Here is a 20,365-nt window from a genome sequence, read left to right on the forward strand (position 1 = left end):
TTCCATTGTCAGTCCTAGGCATGGCAAAAAGGGGTTTCCCAGCACTCTCTCCATTCCAGAAACAAAATAGATTCCAATCTCTGTTTATACAGCTCTTGATAGAGACAATGATTGAGAGAGAGAGAGAAGGGGTGGAGATACTAATTTGGCCTTACTTTACTGTCAGTCCCATTGCCAAACAACTCATTCGTGCTTAGACCCTGGGAAACTGCATATTGCTTTTAATGCAGGGCAGTGATCCCAAAGCCTTGTTATTCTGTAGAGGCAGCAAGCAAGCAAGCAAGCAAGCAAGCAAGCAAAGAAATGCAAAATGTCTGTGCCAGTTTATTATTATTCTTATTATTTTTTTCTTAGCAGACGCCCTTATCCAGAGCGACTTACAATTGTTACAAGATACCACATTATTTTACATACAATTACCCATTTATACAGTTGGGTTTTTACTGGAGCAATCTAGGTAAAGTACCTTGCTCAAGGGTACAGCAGCAGTGTCCCCCACCGGGGATTGAACCCACAACCCTCCGGTCAAGAGTCCAGAGCCCTAACCACTACTCCACACTGCTGCCCCTGTTCCACAGAACTTTCTTTCTCTGTGTTTTGTAACATTTTAATGTGCCTTTGCCATAGAGTGCTGCAGTAAAGTTGGTTTCTTGTGGGATTCTTAATCATGTTATGGTATTCTGCAGTAATCAAGATCCATTACTGAAAAGCAAACATGTGCAGTATGGGGGAAAATGATGCATTTGGTGCAAGCAAGGATTTAAACCAACTCAATAATTGGCATGTACTACGGAAAAGGTGAATGTATTTTATTCAGTCATGCCAGGCTGCTCAACTTGGACCAGAATAAATAAATTATAATTAAGGGTGGATAGTTAGAGAAGAGAAGGTCAGAACATTCGAATGGATTCAGTGAAGCCTGCATATTTGTTCTTTATATGCTTTTGTCTGCAATAAATATATTTCCTCTTTTTAAAATCAATTTACTAGCCATGGTTTCAGAATCTTGGGCAAATTTTGAACAGTAAATAAACAAAGAGCTGGCTTGCTTTGTCAGCCCTTCATCATGAGATGTTTGGTAGCTGTGCTGATATCGCCATCCTGTGGCCAGGAAGGTTTCTGCCGCCAGCCACCCTTAACTGCAGATCATCAGTGCACTTACTGTACCTTCCCATGGCTGAGTCTGTGGATCAAAAAAACAATGTGAAAGCCTTAGGCTATGGGAGCTACTTATTCAGGAACAGTGGCTTGAAGCCTGTTCCAGGAGAATGAGAGATCTAGTTTAAGGCAACTTTGCTGTATCAAACCCCAAGTCTCCCCTGGTGTGCCGTGCACTAGCCTGAAACCTAGCCTCAAAGTGGCTTTGTGTCCCTCAGCTTTAGTAACAATGTAAACAGGAGGAAGCGCAGCTGAGCTCAGACCCTCTCGAAACCCTGGGAGTGTTTTGAACCAAATGGCCTGCATTCTCAATCCAAAACTGTCCTTGGAGCTGCTGCCTCAAACTTGTACCAGTTGTGTTTTTAAGACATTGTCTTTAGTTAGCAAGCTGAAGGCTGCTGGGAGAGAATACAAAACATAAAAAAGGGTTTTGTCTTCTTTGAAGAGAGGGCACTCTTGGGAACATCAAGCTTGAGTTACTAAGAGTTGAGAACCTCCAACCCAACCCAACCCAACCCAACCCAACCTGAGGCTTTTCCTGGGAAAAACATTGTTTTCTGAGGGTAGATGGGAAGATACCAAATAGTATAGCCCTAAGCCATAACATAACCCCATACAGCTAGACATAACTGTAAATAAACACATTGCTGTAACAGCTGTACTGTGTATAGTGAATATAAATGAAGCTGATATTCTGATGGAGCAGACTATGTAAGGTTTGTTCCATGTACTTTGCTGGATCATATCTCTCTGCCCAGACATGTCAGAAGCGTGTCACTCTTCTCACAAACTGACACTACAAAATGAAGTTGAAAAAACATTTCTGAAGACCTTTTCACCAGGCACTATTAAATGCATAGCAGGGCTCTTTCAGTGGATGAACATGCATGGCTCCATCACACCACAAGGTGGCAGTAGTTAACCATCTGCAGTGCATTCTCTGTGACCACTCAGCATACTGCTGCTGTGCGTCAGTAATACAGCTCCCTGTCTGACTGAAGAACGTCTGTCTGCCATGTAAAGCACCCAGGTCTGATGAAGACCTCAGCCTGACAGATTTACACATTAGTGTTCTCCTTGATGTTACAAATGAACCGTTACAAACATTTAAAAAGATAATGCTGCAAAAGTTTAATCCTGCAACATTGCCATGGCTGGAAAAATGTGTCTGTGTGTGACTTCTAATGGAGTTACTTATTGGTATATGGTAAAGCATATTAAGAAAACATGGCAAACAATCCTGAATTATGCTAAAGGCATAGTGTGACCCTGGAAGAAGTATGGCAAAACTGCAAAATGATTGCCGTAAACTTTCACGAGGGTGCTTTAACATCTACAACTATTAGTGTCAAAAAGCACTGACACAGGAATTGTTCCACTAAATCAAATGCTGCCGTGTGATGGGTTAATCTGTTTCAAATGTCAGCAATCATATGGATTCATCCACTAGGTTCATAAAAACTAAAGAGGAACACAACAATCAAGCAAAACATCGATCGACTAGAAAACAGAAATGGTTCCATTTCATTTCTAATCACTGCATTATTCTGTTGAATAGCATGTGATTGAGAGGTGTCAGGGATCTGAGCTCCTCTCCTTCGTCATGTTTAATGGGTGCCTGTCAGACTCCTGGTCATCCTCTTCCAATAATCACTTGTTAACACGCACTTAACTTGTCACTGCGTATGAAGCGCTTTGTTGTGAAACACTGATTGGTGTGTAGCTGTTGGATAGCTCATCGAGAAATCAGAGAATGTAAAAGAAGATACAAAGGCAGATTAAGTGCCAATCAACGAGAGTGCCCTGTGTTTACAGGATTCCAATCAGCGAGAGTGCCCTGTGTTACAGGATTTCAACTCTCATTCGTCATTCGATCCATATCTCTTCATTCCAGTCCTCTCGGTGCGGTCAGCTCATGTTCAATTTAAAGAGCAGCAAGCGTTTCTAAAAAGCTTGTTTCAGACCATGTTAGCTTTGATTTAGCTGTACCATGTAATCTTTTATGTTGGTCTTTTGCTGCCATATATAAATGTTAACTTTAAAGTGGGGTTCAGGGGCAGGAGCTCCTCTCCTCCTATTTTCAAAACAAGCACCCCTGGCCCGCAGGCCATCATCACTCCCTCGAGGCTAAGCCTCTAAATACTAACCTATATCCTTCACGCAGCCCTAGCTCCCACCTATGAACCAGCTTTGGGACCTGCACAGTTTCAGAGCTCCATTCTACACAAAAGAATTTTCAAATAGACTTGCTGGTGTACAACAATGCTCTGTTAATCACAAGTACGTGTCCCTATAATGAATTACCCTGTCGTCTTTTGTTTAGGGGTGAAGCTGGATAACTAGTCTTCTTCGAAGGCCTAATTGAATGCAGGCTGTTGAGGTTGCTAATAGTAAGAGCTCCTCTTATTAAACAAAACAAAGGGCTGATCTAATGAATGGAGCACAACCACTGCAATTAATACCCTGGGTAATTGAATAGAGAACTGCACAGCAGCACACTGAACACGTTTACTGGTGAATAACAGAAGTTGCTGTTGAACTTTCTGGAACTGTAGGATCAATGAATGCTTATATGTGAAGAAAAATGACTGATCAGACATGTGGCTTCAATCTATTGGCTCCGGGAACAGCATTATTAAATTCAAGTTTGTCAATAGATAAAGCCCGAACTCAGTGTCTTGTGTATCAATTTACAAATGCTTTCAGAACATACACACATTTCGAATCAAAATCATTATTTATTTTTTTTAGTTTAAATTAAAATTATTTTAATTTAAAAAAAAGTTTCTTAAAACATTGTTGAGTTTGATCATCACTTGTAATTACTCTCTCCCTATCTCACCCACACTGTCCCTCTCCCTGCCTCTATCCCAAATCACTCCCCCAATTCATTAAAACAAACCCATCCACACTGTCCCTCTCCCTGCCTCTATCCCAAATCACTCCCCAATTCATTAAAACAAACCCATCCACACTGTCCCTCTCCCTGCCTCTATCCCAAATCACTCCCCAATTCATTAAAACAAACCCATCCACACTGTCCCTCTCTCCCTGCCTCTATCCCAAATCACTCCCCAATTCATTAAAACAAACCCATCCACACTGTCCCTCTCCCTGCCTCTATCCCAAATCACTCCCCAATTCATTAAAACAAACCCATCCACACTGTCCCTCTCTCCCTGCCTCTATCCCAAATCACTCCCCAATTCATTAAAACAAACCCATCCACACTGTCCCTCTCCCTGCCTCTATCCCAAATCACTCCCCAATTCATTAAAACAAACCCATCCACACTGTCCCTCTCTCCCTGCCTCTATCCCAAATCACTCCCCCAATTCATTAAAACAAACACACTTGAGTGACTATGACTGATGCATATGCACTTAATCACCTAATTAGTGAGACAGTTGATAGGACACTGGATAGGGAGTGATTTCAGCTGTTGAACTGCAAGCTTGAATAAAATCAATAAAGAAAATCACAGAAAAAAACCAATATGCCACGTCTGTCAAGAGAGCAGCGCTTTCGTGCAATCAGCATGTTGGAGGCTGGACTCAGGCAGCGTGCTGCGGCTCGCCATCTTGGGTGCTCACAGCCAGCAATTTCAAACCTGGTGAGACGGTATAACCAAACTCACATCTAATGAATTTTAACCAAATATAAGTGATAAGTTTCTTTTGAGTGTGTGTGTGTGTAGTGTGTGTGTGTCTATATATATATATATATATATATATATATATATATATATATTTAATCTATCTTGCTCAGTCCTCTAAAGATCATTTTTTATCTTGCTGTTACAGTTCTGTTATCCTTTTAATAATTATAAGAACACACTTACTGTATCCAAGGAAACCAACTGTATGGCCCATGTTATTTACCCAGAACACCACTCCTATTCATTAACCCTTTCTATTGTCTCAAAGCAGCATTCATTGCCATCCACTCCTGTGATGGCTCATTACAAAGCTGATGGAGATGGGAGGGTGAGGCATATGCAGAATCATTACAGAGAGCCGCACCTTTGAAAGAAGATTGCCAGAACTACAGCCAGCTTACTCTCGGCCGGTCTACCTGTAGGGCAGGTGTACCAGACGAAAGCCTACTATTGCACTTTTGTTTGAGTGGGAGATGTTAACAGCTTTGCATCCTCATGTCACTGGCCCATTCTACATGATCAATTCAGCTGGAATGAATAATTAATTAATTAATTAATTTAATTAAACAAACAAACACACATTTTTAAAAATCGTTCAAGACAAACCATGGTTAATAAGCTCTCTGCAGCCATTCTAGCTTAATTATAAACTCTGGAATTTATGCAAAAGAACATGAGGATTGAAACTCATTCGATTTAATTACCATATGGATGCCAAGGCAGATTGTAATGAATAATACAACATTGATTCATCCAAAAGCTGGTCCTATCCATGTTTCTTTCTTTCTTTATGTTTATTTAAAAGAATAAGGGAAGAGAGGAGTGCACACGCTAACATTTGCTGGTGAAATGAATGCGGCGGGAGGCTTTAACACATTTGACTGGGAAGCAGGTGTTTTTAGACATGATAGTCCATGACCATGCAGTTCTTTAAAGATCAGGTCTCCACTGCGTGTGGCGGCAGGTTGTTTTCACAGCCCAGTCCAACCCAGCCCTTCACGGACGCTCTGCAGCCTGGTAGGAGCTAGCTGTCCCAAACCAGAGCTGCTCCACCGCCTCCCTGCCCATCTCCCAGAGCCTGAGAAGGTGCTTCCAGCCAGTGCGTGCCGTTATCATCAGGTACTCCGCGTTGGTGGGCTGGAGGGTGACGGAGTGGCGCGCCATCACCAAGGACTGGCAGAAGCGGGCAAGGACCAGCAGGAACAGGGCATCCCTCTCCTCGGGGTTCAGAGGGATGACGCTCTCGTAGCCCGCCAGCACGTGCCCCCCCACGCTCAGCGGCTCCTCGCTCTCGATCATCATGTACATGATGCAGATCGCCACCTCGAACACGTAGTAGCCGTAGCTCATGTCACCGAAGTCCAGGATCCCTGAGATTCTGTAGCGCTGCGGGCTCCTGGCATCGGCCTCAATCAGGACGTTGTGGTCATTGAAGTCCCCGTGGTTTATACCTGCCAGGGAGAAAGACACATCTTCAGGTTTTATATGGGAGTATAGTTATGTTTTTAAAAAGCAAGAGAAAAGGAACGCATAGCCACAATTTGCCCAATTAAAGCACAACGAGGTCTAACATTTTCACACATGACTGCCTATTGTTTTTGTATCACCGATTACTGACCATAATCTGAAATTCTCATACCCTGAAGTTTTCATGCAGGTAGGTAAGGGATATAAATGTTCTAATAAATGTGTGCACGACTGTATAATCTAATCTAATAGATTAGGTAGGCAGGACCCTGCCCCCTCACACTTGCGGAACACTCCCAGGTTGGGCTGGATCTTGTCTCTGAACTGCTGGATGACCTCCTTCACGACCTTGCTGGTGGGCTCCTGTCCCAGTGCGTCAAGGTAGCTCTCCAGCAGGGGAATGTTGGACAGGTTCCAGATGAAGTTCTCGCGGTGCAGGCTTTGCAGGCTGGGGTGCTCAAACTGTCGGTGGAGAGATGATAGCAAAACCAAAACAAGAGAAGTCAGGATTTAAACCTCCAGCCCCATTGCTGCTGCTGCTGCTGCTGCTGCTGTGTTCATTTACATTCATCATGAGTGCGAACCCCCATCCTTACTATCTTTTTTTTTTTAAATGTATTTACTACTGGTTTTGTTACTCTCTAACAATATCCTGGCTGGTCACACACTCCACAACTCTTGAGATAGTCATCAAGTTTCAGCATTCAATAAGTCTACAGAAACAGCCTGCCATGGAATACCCATCCCTTCGTATTGAATCTCGGCCAAAGAAATGAAAGCCATGGCTCAACCTCATAACCTCTCAATCCCCAGTGGACTTGTAAATAAAGACCCCATTGCACAGCACTTTGAGGTCTTCGCTCACCACTGATCCTGTTTTGTTGGTCCCATATTGCTCCTGATCATAACAACAACAAAAAAATAAAAATACAGAAACAACTAAATCACTGCATACCCCCTGAAGGACTTTGTCCAGAGTTGCTGCCGATCTCCCTGCTTCATACAGAATCTGTGGAGAGCTTGGGATCTTGGCGATCGGAATCCCGGGCAGGTACGTCAATACCCTCACCATATACTTACAATCCCCCGATCCACAATCTGTGAAAACGCAATTTGTTTTTATTAAGTGATACTCAGCATCGATCTTTTAAAAAATATATACTATTCTGTTTCTGTTTAAATGTTTGTTTTGTTCTCACCAGACAAGCAATAGCGAGTTTATCACACTGTGCAAGAATTACTAATCATCTGATGAATGCCAATATCTCTTCTGCTCCCCTGTGTCAGTCTTTTGGGGATCTATCATAACAAAGAGCTCCTGCTGCTGGGATGATGTGTGATTCTCTCTGCAATCAGGTCTGGAGTACCTGCCAATGCTAGATTTGTTTTTTCACCTGGTAAAAAGTACTGATTTAAGATACAGCCATACAGGCATGCACAGCATTATCCACAAGTTGAATCCCTGGTCCAGCAACCTTTGCAATGTTGTTAAGGAAACAAAAGTAAATGTTGAATGTTTTACAAAATTGGCCACTCTAGATCTGTCCTCTAAATCAATACAGGAAGAGTGATTAAATAAATAAATAAATAAATACAAGAGATCTGTTTTTTTCTGTTCCGTACCACATCATGGATTGTTACTGCTGTGTATGTGGGACGCTATATTTAAACAGCTGTAACAACAAACAAATGAAACCCTGAATAAATGCTCTGAAGAGATGCCCTTCAGTTTCTTATGGTGTTGCTCCATAAGATTATCAGCTAGTTTCACAGACCCTGATCACCTGATTTAGGTAAGGTAGTCCAAGATTAGTCTTAACCAGGGTCTGCGAAGCCACCTTCAAGTATTAGAAGATATGGATGAGCAGACAGACAGGGCCTCAGTGTCCAGCCCCTCTGGTTATGCACCTGTCCGTACCGATTGACTGCAGGGACATGATGTCCCCGTCGCGGGTGAGCAGCGGGGTAGGGACGGGCAGCCCCTGCTCCTGCAGGTACATCATGCTGCGGGTCTGTGCCTCCAGCAGCTCCGCATTGCAGCTGTCCACAGTGTTTGTCACCTTCACAAGGAACTCGCCCCGCCCTGGGACCACCACGTGGAAGTTCTGATCGTCGTAGCTGGGCAGGGGGCTGAGCCGGGACACGGCCAGCCCGAAGACACGCTCCAGCAGTTCGGAGGTCTGCGTCTCGCTGATGTAGGGCTTGGACACTTCAGAAGGCATGGTCAACCTAGGAGACAGCAATCAGTTTCTACTTCCGTCTGTTTCTTTCAATCTATAATTTTATTTTTGTTTTTTTATCTGAAAGACATTGCACTTATGCAAGGTTGTTTTGCACAGCTCTATGAAGCAGCTCTGGACAATGTTGTGTAACAGGTGTAGTGACTGGTCAAGCTGCTTATCACTCTTTACATACTGTGGACAGCACTGTGCCTTGCCTGACAATTACCCGACAGGGACAGGCATGAGTGACTCATTTTGGCCAACGTGGTGGTGGGATCAGTACACAGCACAATATATTTTCACAGCGCAGTCTGTCATGGATGGATAACGTGACTAAAAAAACAACAGTTCATGTGTTAGCAACAAACAGAATGCTGCAATATTATTTTCATATTTGAATAGCATCTGTTGTGCTGTCGGACCGTTGTTTTATAGCAAATTAACTAATTAAGCAACTTGCCAATTCAGACCATCTGTATGGTACACTAGGCAGCCCACCTTTCATTCCCACGCCTTGTGCTTCATGATCAGAAAACAATTCGCAGTTCCTATATATATATATATATATATATATATATATATATATATATACACACATATTATATAGATATATATACACACACACACACACTGTATAACAATTCACCAAGTAAACAGAACGTTCGTTCCAAAGTTCTTTCAAATGTTCTCTTGGCTGAACTTTGGAGCGCTCTGCAAGCGTTCCAAGTTCATTCTAAAGTCCCTTATAATGTCTATAACAAAGCATGCACACTTCAGTGTACACGGCTTTTGTATTGAGACATAACCTTTCAAGTGTATCTGTTTAGCGGTATTTTTATGGAGTAGTGCACTGTTAATAGTACTGTAAAAAATAAGTTGATCTGCAGTCCGAGTCACTTGTTTTGAAGTGAGAACAGACGTAGCGATTAAATACGTTTTACAAATGTTATACCATTTGGTGTATGGTCGGCTGCAGGTCGTAAAAACAAAGTTTTAACACAGCAACAGTTACACTTAGTGCAACACCTACCGTTCTTATAAAAAGTGTAACTCCTGGGTACATAACTTAAACGCCACAGGATCCTTCCACCAGCTCGCGAGAATGGAAAAAGAGTCGCTGCCTTTCAAAACACGCCTATACCAATGCAACACAGAGGGAGAGAGGGAGAGAGAGAGGGAGAGAGGGAGGGAGGGAGGGAGGGGGGAGGGGAGTGGGGCTGTTTATGCAAATTCCATTTTTTATTTTTTATTTTTAGTAGGGTGCTATTTTTTAATTAATTCTAGTAGTTCTAGTTTTTCTTAGTTGAACGGGTGGCGATGGGATGATTCTAAAATTCGAATGACGTGCATATACACTGACACCAATCACGCGACTCTCAAAAAATTACAGTGACGTATTGGAAACTGTGTCCCCCGGTCGGCTTGCGGATTTGAGTGAGTGGATGGGCGTGTTCTGACAGTACTCAACCCCAATCGCACTTTATTCACTAAAACGTACATAGCTGGCGTTTTTGTTTGTTTTCATACGAATTTTATTTAATTTAAACTAACCTTTATAAACGTCCCCCATAGTAAAAGCATAGCAAAGTGTAAAGCATATATACGAATTGTAAAGAGCAGCAAGGTATGGTAAAGCATATTTATAAACATGGCAGGGAAAACGATGGTAAAAGCATAGTATAACCATTGACAATAAACACGGGAAAACCGCAAAAATAAATGAAAAATACTCCTCCACCTCTGTCCCTCCCTATGTCCCTACACCATGCGCACCGTGAGGTCACAGGACGCGGATCTAGAGCGCTAGTGACACGGCTGAGATACGGAATTCGCATCTACTCATCAAGCGGATCATATTATACGTGGTATAGGCTAGATTTGGACAATCCGTGGTGCTCACAGCTGATTTACATTGGAAAGGGGATACATTGAAATACTCATCGGGTACAGAGATCACTTCCGTGGCTTTGTACATGCCCTGTAAACCAAGCTTTATGATGATTTACTGTAGGAAATGCTGTAGACTGATTCTCAGGTTGGCTTGTCACTTATTATATTAGCAAGTTATTAAAGCATGTGGATAAAAAAAATAAATAACGAATGAATTCAGCTACTGTATTTGCATCGACCAATCATGTGCAAGTGTACTGAAAAGCAGCTTAGTTATGCAGCATTTGTGATTGATGGTAAAATGAAACAGCAGTTTTGCAGTTGGCTGTGACTGGTTATGCTCTTATAAGCGTTATTATAGTACTGTACATATAAAAAACATAGTGGAAAATTACCTGGACCACCAGTACAGACACCGTTTTTTTGGAACAGGCTTTATTAGGTTGTTGTTGGAAATAGACCCACTGCTTCACCTCTTGCACACAGATGAGCATGAAATACATCACTTTTTAATCATAGGGGCGGAAAACAGCAATCAGACTAACAGTAGTAATACAGTCATTTGCTACAACTGCTGTGAGGCACTATCCAGCAGCCTGTGCTTCCTTTCCTCTTGGGAAGCTGGAACTTCCGCTATGTGTTTATTATCTGTTTATTTAGCAGACGCCTTTATCCAAGGCGACTTACAGAGACTAGGGTGTGTGAACTATGCATCAGCTGCAGAGTCACTTACAATAGCATCTCACCCGAAAGACAGAGCACAAGGAGGTGAAGTGACTTACTCGGGGTCACACAGTGAGTGAGCTGGGATTTGAACCGGGGACCTCCTGGTTACAAGCCCCTTTTCTTTAACCACTGGACCACACAGCCTCCTGGTCATGTGACATCCCTAAGAGGGCCCAAACATGTTATTTTTATTTTTTATTTTTATAAACATTGCTTCAATAGCTGTCATGCAACATTGAGTGTTTGTATATCAGACCCTTGAGAACAAATTCACCTGATTATTTGACTACTGAGCTTGTTTGTATGTTGTGAAGTTATGGATGTAAGATTCATGTCTCTCTTTTGGTTGTGCTGTTATCTGAAAAGGTCATATTTTTCTTATGACTTTTTCTCACTTTCTTAACCAAGACATGGTTGTCAAAAATTCATGTTTGCTCTCCTCGCTACAACATTAAATAAAACCTGAAGAACACTTATTGCCCAATTAATTAATAAAGAGCAGCTAATTTGCGATCCTGCTGTTCCAGATGATCGAGATACCTCCTCCTGCTGTTTCAGAGGGGTTTCAAAGTGACTCTGCTGATCCAGATGACCGAGACCTCCTCCTGTTGTTTCAGAGGGGTTTCAAAGTGACCCTGCTGTTCCAGATGACCGAGATACCTCCTCCTGCTGTTTCAGAGGGGTTTCAAAGTGACCCTGCTGTTCCAGATGATCGAGATACCTCCTCCTGCTGTTTCAGAGGGGTTTCAAAGTGACCCTGCTGTTCCAGATGATCGAGATACCTCCTCCTGCTGTTTCAGAGGGGTTTCAAAGTGACCCTGCTGTTCCAGATGATCGAGATACCTCCTCCTGCTGTTTCAGAGGGGTTTCAAAGTGACCCTGCTGATCCAGATGACCGAGATACCTCCTCCTGCTGTTTCAGAGGGGTTTCAAAGTGACCCTGCTGTTCCAGATGACCGAGATACCTCCTCCTGCTGTTTCAGAGGGGTTTCAAAGTGACCCTGCTGATCCAGATGATCGAGATACCTCCTCCTGCTGTTTCAGAGGGGTTTCAAAGTGACTCTGCTGTTCCAGATGATCGAGATACCTCCTCCTGCTGTTTCAGAGGGGTTTCAAAGTGACCCTGCTGTTCCAGATGATCGAGATACCTCCTCCTGCTGTTTCAGAGGGGTTTCAAAGTGACCCTGCTGATCCAGATGATCGAGATACCTCCTCCTGCTGTTTCAGAGGGGTTTCAAAGTGACCCTGCTGTTCCAGATGATCGAGATACCTCCTCCTGCTGTTTCAGAGGGGTTTCAAAGTGACCCTGCTGATCCAGATGATCGAGATACCTCCTCCTGCTGTTTCAGAGGGGTTTCAAAGTGACCCTGCTGATCCAGATGATCGAGATACCTCCTCCTGCTGTTTCAAAGGGGTTTCAAAAGCGTCAGTGGATCATGTACATTAGGCTCTTCCTTCTGTAGGCTGTTGTCATAACAGCTCACCACCATGATGCAAAGAAACAACAGCCCTCAAGTGCTGGAACGTTTATTTTAATATGTATTTCCATGGAATTTTTTTTATGTCCAGCTTTCCTATCTTTGTATCCTGTCTGCTTGTGTTGTCTACAGTGACTTACAGCAAGCTCCAATATGTTTGTCTGCAGGCAGACTCACGTGACAGATGCTGCCTATCATAATGAATTGGCTTCTCAGCCCATCAAATTGAATGGAAGGGAAGAGCTGGACGCGAACCGCGAACTGCAAACCATGTGGGTCAAAGAGAAACATCTTACCGCTCAACTGAAGAGCAAGCTCTGCAGACAAGAGGTAAGCACGGGTCTTACACCGATGCCAGTATTAATAATTCATGATATTTTTCCTTTTGCTAAGTCAATTATTTTAGGTATCTCGCACTGTCAGCAAGTGTTCTTGTTGTAACTGATAATCCAGAACGGTCTGTCATGTGCAGTCAGTGTGTGCGAGCGGATCACTTCCATTCTTTCTCAGTCAGGATTAATCTCCCTTCTGCTGTTTACTTATTCATTCTGAGTTTGAGTGGAATCCAATAGGAAAACATCAATACACAGACAAGCCAGAGTGAAAGCCACGTCTTTATAAATTCAGAAATCAATTCTGCCAAGGCTCTTCCTGTCTTGTTGTTTTGTTTTTGTTTTTCTTTGCTGTTAATTTTATTTCAGCTCACGCTGTGGCTTCTGATGGTAGGTCCATCAGCACAGGCTGAAACAGTCTGTTTGTTTGTTTGACCAAGCTGACAAAACAGGTCACATTTAACTATGGCAACTTCAATAGGGAGAGTTTCACAACCTCTAACGTCACCCCACGCTAGAGGGAGAAGCCCACAAATGCAATGATGAAAATGTGCTAGTACAATGACAACCAGCTTTCTTTCATCTACTCTCTGATAAAAGTTAAAAATAAAGAAATAAATAACTAAATCTCAAAGCTGGTAATCAGCAACAGGTGACCGATAAAGGAAAGTGAAGATATTTATCAACAGCTGTCAATCTCCTTGAGCTGTGAGTCAGTGAGCAGTAATGGCATTATTTATTTATCTATCAATCTATCTAAATGTATAACTGCAGAGCAGAAAACTTCGCTACACACGTGAAAAATGCTAAAGCTGAGATAAGATGAGATAGGATGGAGCACTTTGTCTTGGCTGCATTTGGAAAGTTCATCCACTTATCCGCACAATCTTTGATCTCCACACATGCATAAATGGCAGATCGTGCAAGTCTAGATCCAGGAATCACATGTACTGTAGCCCAGAAAGTGTTAATACGAGGAGGGTGTGAATGCTACTGCTGTTCAGAAGATATGATTTGAACTCCTGGAAGCAGCATCGAACTAAAGACAATTTAGTTCCACTATCTGACGCTGCATGGGGGAGTGATAGATTATTGTTAAGGACGAGTTAAAACCTTGATAAACAGTGTAGCCCGCTGTACCAGATCACAGCGCTCTGCTGTGCAGTTTATTGCAGGAGAACGGGCAGAGAACAGAGAACTGCCACAAGTATCTGTACAAGTGAAATGTGCAAAACGCTGAAAAATGAAAGAGCTGTCCTATAGACAGACAGACACACAGACAGACACACAGACAGACACACAGACAGACAGACACACATCAATTCCTTCTCCATTCCAGCAGCCCAATTCCCTTGTTGTGTCAAAGGAGGAACAGGGTCAAATGAGTGTCTGATTTTTACAGGTTTTTGTACTTTTTTGACACAGCACCCTCAGTCTCCATGGAAAGTCATCCCTCCTCCTCGATGACCCCCATCCCAATATATGAGAACCATGAAGATGAAAGCAACATCGGTAGCACACTAGGTAAAAAGAAAGAAAATAACAGAAAAGAAAGACATGGATATATGACATTTAAATGATGACACAGAACATTTAAAAAACAACATGCACAGGGTTTTAACAAAACAATCTGAGCCCTGGGGCATTTGCAGCACACAGCATATTGTACACATTGCTGCTTCAGTTTGGTTGTCGATTGGCTTAGCCCCGGGAACAGAGGTCGCCCATTAATCTCCTGCTGATCGGTAAGGGGATTGCAGAGGCGATTCAACATTCAGATTGGGTAAACGTTACGTCGTACGCAATGCATGGAGTATTCCTGGAGTCTTCTGGCCTGCCAGATTTCCAATTGCAATTCCTCTGCAGTGAATGCTTTTCTTTCCTCTGTATCATTATTTCATTGGGGATACTACAAATACTTCCCTTTTAAGGTTTTTAAAATGTTCTGCATACAGAATGTTATTTTTAATATGCATGCTTATTGTTCCTGGAAAATCATAATCCAGGCATTACTATCATACTACTACAAATATTACTTACAACACATAATGGATAGAAAGTTTCTATTGCAAATAACAGTGAATATAACCATAAATAATATGTGTTCTATACAGGTCGTGAATTCTAAACGATGTGTGCTGCATTCTTGGGCATGGCATTCTGTGTAGTATCCTGTGGTGTTTTTGATATTGTAACATATAGGAGGAGCCTGTTATACACACAGTGCAATCTGGGCAGCTCTGTCATGCTTCTTATTCTCAGGGTGCATGCTACACTCAAGTTGCATGTTATATACAATAACTTACCTATCATGTGTTTCAACTGCTTAAGTCAGATAAAACAATAAGAATATCAAATACTTTGTATGTTTTGTAAACGGCCCCCAAAACAGGTGACTGCACTCTATCATTCTCCCACCATTTGGCTTTTAATTATAGTGCTGCTATCAGCTTTAAAAAAAAAGTACAAAATAACAGACTGTGATAACAGTGTGCAATTACTTAATACCAACAGTGCACAGAATTTCAAAGCCCATCAATCACTGTTGCTGTTTGTATTGTAATCTAGTACGATATAGGGGTTACGACATTTGGCTGGCCATTAATGTCACGTGAAGGGAAGCAGAATTGTGAGACGGATGGACAGTATTTCAACTTTGGATCCTATCACATATCAAACCATTAAATAAACTAATTGTCAGTGGATTGCTCTGTGGACTCAGATAAGGAGTTAAACAATGCATTGTGTCTCAAAGGACCACTCCACCAAGCCAATGGATTCGCATCTCTCCACTTCACCACCTGAAAATAACATTATTGTCATTGTTCTTCAGCAAATCCCTTTGATAAAGAGCTGCTGCTGCTGCTGCTGCCCAGTCTGCAGAACAAAGACATACCCAAGCTGCTCCTCCTTCTGCGATAGTGGCAGAGTCTTCACAATTCAATTGCACTGTTCTTTCTCCCCACAGTGCCTCTTTTTCAATCCATCAGCCTTTTCCACTTTGTGCCTCTGGTGCCTTCTCCCCCATATTGTGCCATTCTAAATTACTGCAGCTTTGAAAATGAATCTGAAAAGCGTAAAGTATAATTTCAAACAGCTTTGAAAATGGGGCAGGAAAGCGTACAGTATCATTTCCAAATATGCCCCCCATGTACCAGTAGTCGAGCGTCGCTTTAATCTCAGCATTTTGAGATTTAACATTAAAGGAGCCCTCACAACGGTGTTCAGATAGCTGATATATATCCTGAACCCCCTTTTAATCTTGGTTTGTTTAAACTTAAAATGCTAGTGAAGAACTAAAAGATTCTCAGTGCAATAATTTAAAGAGGGGCAAGTAATAATGCTAATAACGCTGATAAGAAAATAGATTGTAAAGCATGTATAAAACCCTCCTTCAGAGGCACCGCGCCTCTGCCTGATATATGAATGTAATGGTTCACGGGCAGGGCAAACCACATGTCATTTACATACAGGACTGAACTGTATAAGCTACAAGTAAACAGAGGCTTGCTAACAGGTGGTAAATATATCCTGTTACTAAACATTACCGCTTGTTTCTTAATGACAGGTGATGTGATCTGTCTGAAGCTGCACAGCGTGTAAGGTAGATCTGTATCTTTGTGCATCACTCAGGGTTCAGGTACAGTCAAAGCATGCATATACAATGCTCCAATGCATTCCGCCTCGGTGCCTTGGAAAAACAACTTGTTCAATTGAATACATTGAGTGCAGACCAAACGAATAAATACCAAAGTGTTTGTTGTTGGTTTTTTTTTTAATACTCTTTTTTATTAAGGTTTTACAGGATACAGTATGCAGAGTAGTATTCCTTATAGCCTTGGCCATGTTTAACTATGCAGTACATCTGTTATAGTGTTTAATTGTTTGGATTTTGTCTAGGGGTTCTGTCTTTGCAATATCCCGCAGAACTGAGTCTTTTGTTAAGGCTGACAAAAAAAAAACAATACAAAAAGACTTGCAATTTAACTTCCCAGGTCAATAAATGAAAATAGGACCCTAAACCCCACCCCCCCTCCCAATTTGGTATGGTTTGACATTTATATTCCACCTCTGTGCACATCTATGATAAGAAAGAAAGAAAGAAAGCAAGAAAGAGAAAGAAAGAAAGAGCATTGCTCTCAGATCAGGTTTGAAGTCCATCCAACATCTCCAGTCTCTGACTCTACTGTCTCCAGAGACAACACCCTTGTTTGAACTGTTTATCTAGGGTGGGGAAAACACATGGGGTGTCAAACTCAGCTCCTGGAGGGCCGCAGTGTCTTCTGGCTTTCGTTCCACCCGAGCTCTCCGTTACTTAATTGGTCTAATTATTTGATTAACTGGACACAGTTAACACTTCTCTTCAGGCCTCAAAATGTTTCATAGGTAATGTACCTTGAATCAAGTGCATTTTTAAAACCAGTGTAACAGGGTCAAGAATGCCCTGTTGTAAATTTATTTTACACTTGCATGTTATTATTTTTATAAAATGATTTTATGATTTGATTAGTGCACGCTTTGTGTTGCCTGACACTGTTTGATAATTGATTTGTATCACGTTATGTTGGCTTCTCCACCTGCTTCCCTGTGTTTGCCCTGTTGAGCACCTAGTAATTGAATTATTGATCAATTTACGCACCTGAATATAAATAGCACATGTTTTCACAAACAGGATGGCCATCCTGGGGTTTGTATGTCTGTGCAGGACTAGGAACGACGAATGAGAGAGACGGAAACGGACCATAAATAGAACATCCCGACAATAAGTATCAGGCTGATGATATGCCGGTGTGAAATAATGAGCGCGAACGGCCCGAGTGTTTTTGGCCTATTTGGTAGTCGACTGGAGTTTAAGAAGTGCACAGAATAGGCTATATCGCGATGCTGGTTTCTCTCTCGCTCTCTCTGTGTGTGTTCCCTCCCCTGCACGGACATTGTGTGTGTGTGGTGTGGGTATTTGTACTTTTGAACCGTGGTATTGTTTTTATTATGACAGTTTTACCGTGTCTTTGAATGTGTATCTTCACTTTATTGCTGGGTAGCAGCGTTGTTGTATTTGCACTTTAACCCATGACCTCATTAACGTGAACCTTGTTTAACTGCTTGAAATCTTGCTACCTGTTAGTAGGTGAATGGAATTGTTTTATTGTATCAGTACCGTTTTAAACCTTGTGTTGCTATTGGAAGTTTATAATAAACAAACGCCCTCTAAAATGTATCTGTGATTTCCTTGGTGACCTTGTTCCTACATTTTTAGATCTGTTACCTGAATATAAAGAACCTAAAGGATCTTCAGTAATTTGTATGGTGCCTTATCACACTGAACTGGCGTAGTCAGGCTACATTCGTACTTTTACAATCAACACTTGCTACCTTTTGTGATATTAAAGGCAGGTTTGTGGTGCGTTTGTATGCTTCCGTGACCAGGGAGGTGTTACACCATCAACTGAAAAAGACCTTGAAAAATATTAAATATGTCAAATTGAACAAATAATTAGATCAGTTACGTTAATTGAGAGCTTAAGTTGGAATGAAAACCAGAAGACCCTGCGGCCCTCGAGGGCTGGAGTTTGACACCCCTGCTTTAAGGGGATGAGAGGTTCATTCAAGTGTTTAATGTCCCAATTAGCAGATACTGTTGGCAGAGAATATTAGCAGCACAAGGCGTTCTGTGTATTTCTTCATTTACAAATCTAACAGAAGAAAGCGCAATTAACGTCGTCATGGCAACATGTTCCTAAGCTCCTCGATGTGAAAATATCTCCTACATGTGCCAGCTCTGGTTCTTGTGGAACAGATAATCACAATTGTGTACAGGACAAATCTAATAAAGAAAGATAGCTTTCACTCCCATACAAGTCGGTCTGGTCCGGAGTCAATATGCGTCAATCGATCTGTGCATGGATCGTGTTACAGCCTAGAGTGTCATAAACGATCTAATTAGCTTTCCCTTGCACGCCAAGGCATTCAACAATCTTTTCTGTACAGCTAGCCACACAATCCCCCTTCTTTTGTTATACTGCAAAGCCCTTTTAATAAAACCACCTCTTATTTAACCATCAAGATCCTACAATGGTCCACTGGTCATTGTCCTGAAACCTTGCAATAGATAGACTCTGCTCAGCGATGCGATTGGAAGCTGGAGAGTGCACTGCTGTCCCTGGCTGCAGTATCTGATGGGAGGTTGAAGGTCCCTCTGGGATTCCTGTGTAATACATGGAACCAACTCCCCAGTAATGTTGTTGAAGCTGACACCCTGGGATCCTTCAAGAAGCTGCTTGATGAGATTCTGGGATCAATAAGCTACTAACAACCAAATGGCCTCCTCTCATTTGTAAACTTTCTAATGTTCTTATGTTCTTAAGGGTCTGGACCCTGTAATCTAAACAGGATAGTGCATATGAGAGATTAGTGAGGGGCAGGGAAGCTGGCATGGGGGGTGCATATTAGATAAGAGATTAGGGGCAGCAGTGTGGAGTAGTGGTTAGGGCGCTGGACTCTTGACCGGAGGGTTGTGGGTTCAATCCCAGGTGGAAACACTGCTCTTGTACCCTTGAGCAAGGTACTTTACCTAGATTGCGCCAGTAAAAACCCAACTGTATAAATGGATAATTGTATGTAAAAATAATGTGATATTTTGTAACAATTTTGAAAGTCGCCCTGGATAAGGGCGTCTGCTAATAAATAAATAATATAATAATAATAATAATAATAATAATAATAATAATAATAGTGAGGGGCAGGGAAGCTGGCATGGGGGGTGCAATTTGTCGAGCAGCTGTAATCTCAGAGAAATTGTTAGGCACAAATTATTATTTACAGCCTGTCAGAAACCCAAGACTGATGGCTCCATTGTAGGTATTTTGTTCTTTATTTCGAGCTGTCAGTCTGAGGGCACCCTGAGAAGATGTCTAAATCAGCTAACTGACTGTTCAGTGGCTCTGCAGAATAGGCTTGTTCTTGGTAAACTCTGCTCTGTTTCTGAGCACATATTGGTCACCCCCTCAGTCTGACGATCCATGTATGTGTTAGAAAAGTGTCTGATGATTGCTAACAAAGAACAGCGCTTACTTACAATGGCATTACCAATCTAAAGCGTAACGTCATGTTAAAAAGTGTTGCAATTACAGTACGCCTAAGTTACAAGTGTTGCCACCTCTGGGGTAACCCATCAACAGCAATAAAAACAAACTATTATATACAGAATGATTGTTTTTCAGTATGTATGTGTCTCGGCCTGGTGCTCCTCGAAAGAACAATAGAGACTTGAATCTGACAAGTGGAGCAGTTCACACATGAGCTGGATAGTTTGGGAGCCTGGATCTCTGTTGAGAAATCATTTATGAGTTTCTTAAAGTCCTTCTATTGATTTCAGGTTGCTTCTGTTCTTGTGACCAAATGTAATTTGCTAGTTTCCTTTATTTAGAGCTGCCA

General features: G+C 42.1%; 1 protein-coding gene across 1 annotated transcript; it reads right to left on the reverse strand.

The window, feature by feature from the left end:
* Nucleotides 1-5,496: 5,496 nt before the first annotated feature.
* Nucleotides 5,497-9,678, reverse strand: hykk.2 (hydroxylysine kinase, tandem duplicate 2). The gene is made up of 5 exons (XM_034038664.3): nt 9,536-9,678; nt 8,202-8,512; nt 7,239-7,381; nt 6,565-6,745; nt 5,497-6,267 (listed from the first exon to the last, which is right to left on the reverse strand). The coding sequence occupies exons 2-5, from the start codon at nt 8,503-8,505 to the stop codon at nt 5,813-5,815; spliced, it is 1,083 nt and encodes a 360-aa protein (XP_033894555.1). The 5' UTR covers nt 8,506-8,512; nt 9,536-9,678; the 3' UTR covers nt 5,497-5,812.
* Nucleotides 9,679-20,365: the final 10,687 nt, after the last annotated feature.

This window comes from Acipenser ruthenus, chromosome 17 (assembly GCF_902713425.1).
Source record: "Acipenser ruthenus chromosome 17, fAciRut3.2 maternal haplotype, whole genome shotgun sequence".
Lineage (NCBI taxonomy): Eukaryota > Metazoa > Chordata > Actinopteri > Acipenseriformes > Acipenseridae > Acipenser > Acipenser ruthenus.

Excerpts from the sequence above, each read along its gene's own strand:
- hykk.2 (XM_034038664.3), bottom strand. The coding sequence starts at position 8,505 with ATGCCTTCTGAAGTGTCCAAGCCCTACATCAGCGAGACGCAGACCTCC. Across the intron at positions 6,746-7,238 it reads TGGACAAAGTCCTTCAGGGG|TTTGAGCACCCCAGCCTGCA; the intron begins GTATGCAGTGAT and ends CTCCACCGACAG. Across the intron at positions 6,268-6,564 it reads CCTGGGAGTGTTCCGCAAGT|GTATAAACCACGGGGACTTC; the intron begins GTGAGGGGGCAG and ends TCTCCCTGGCAG.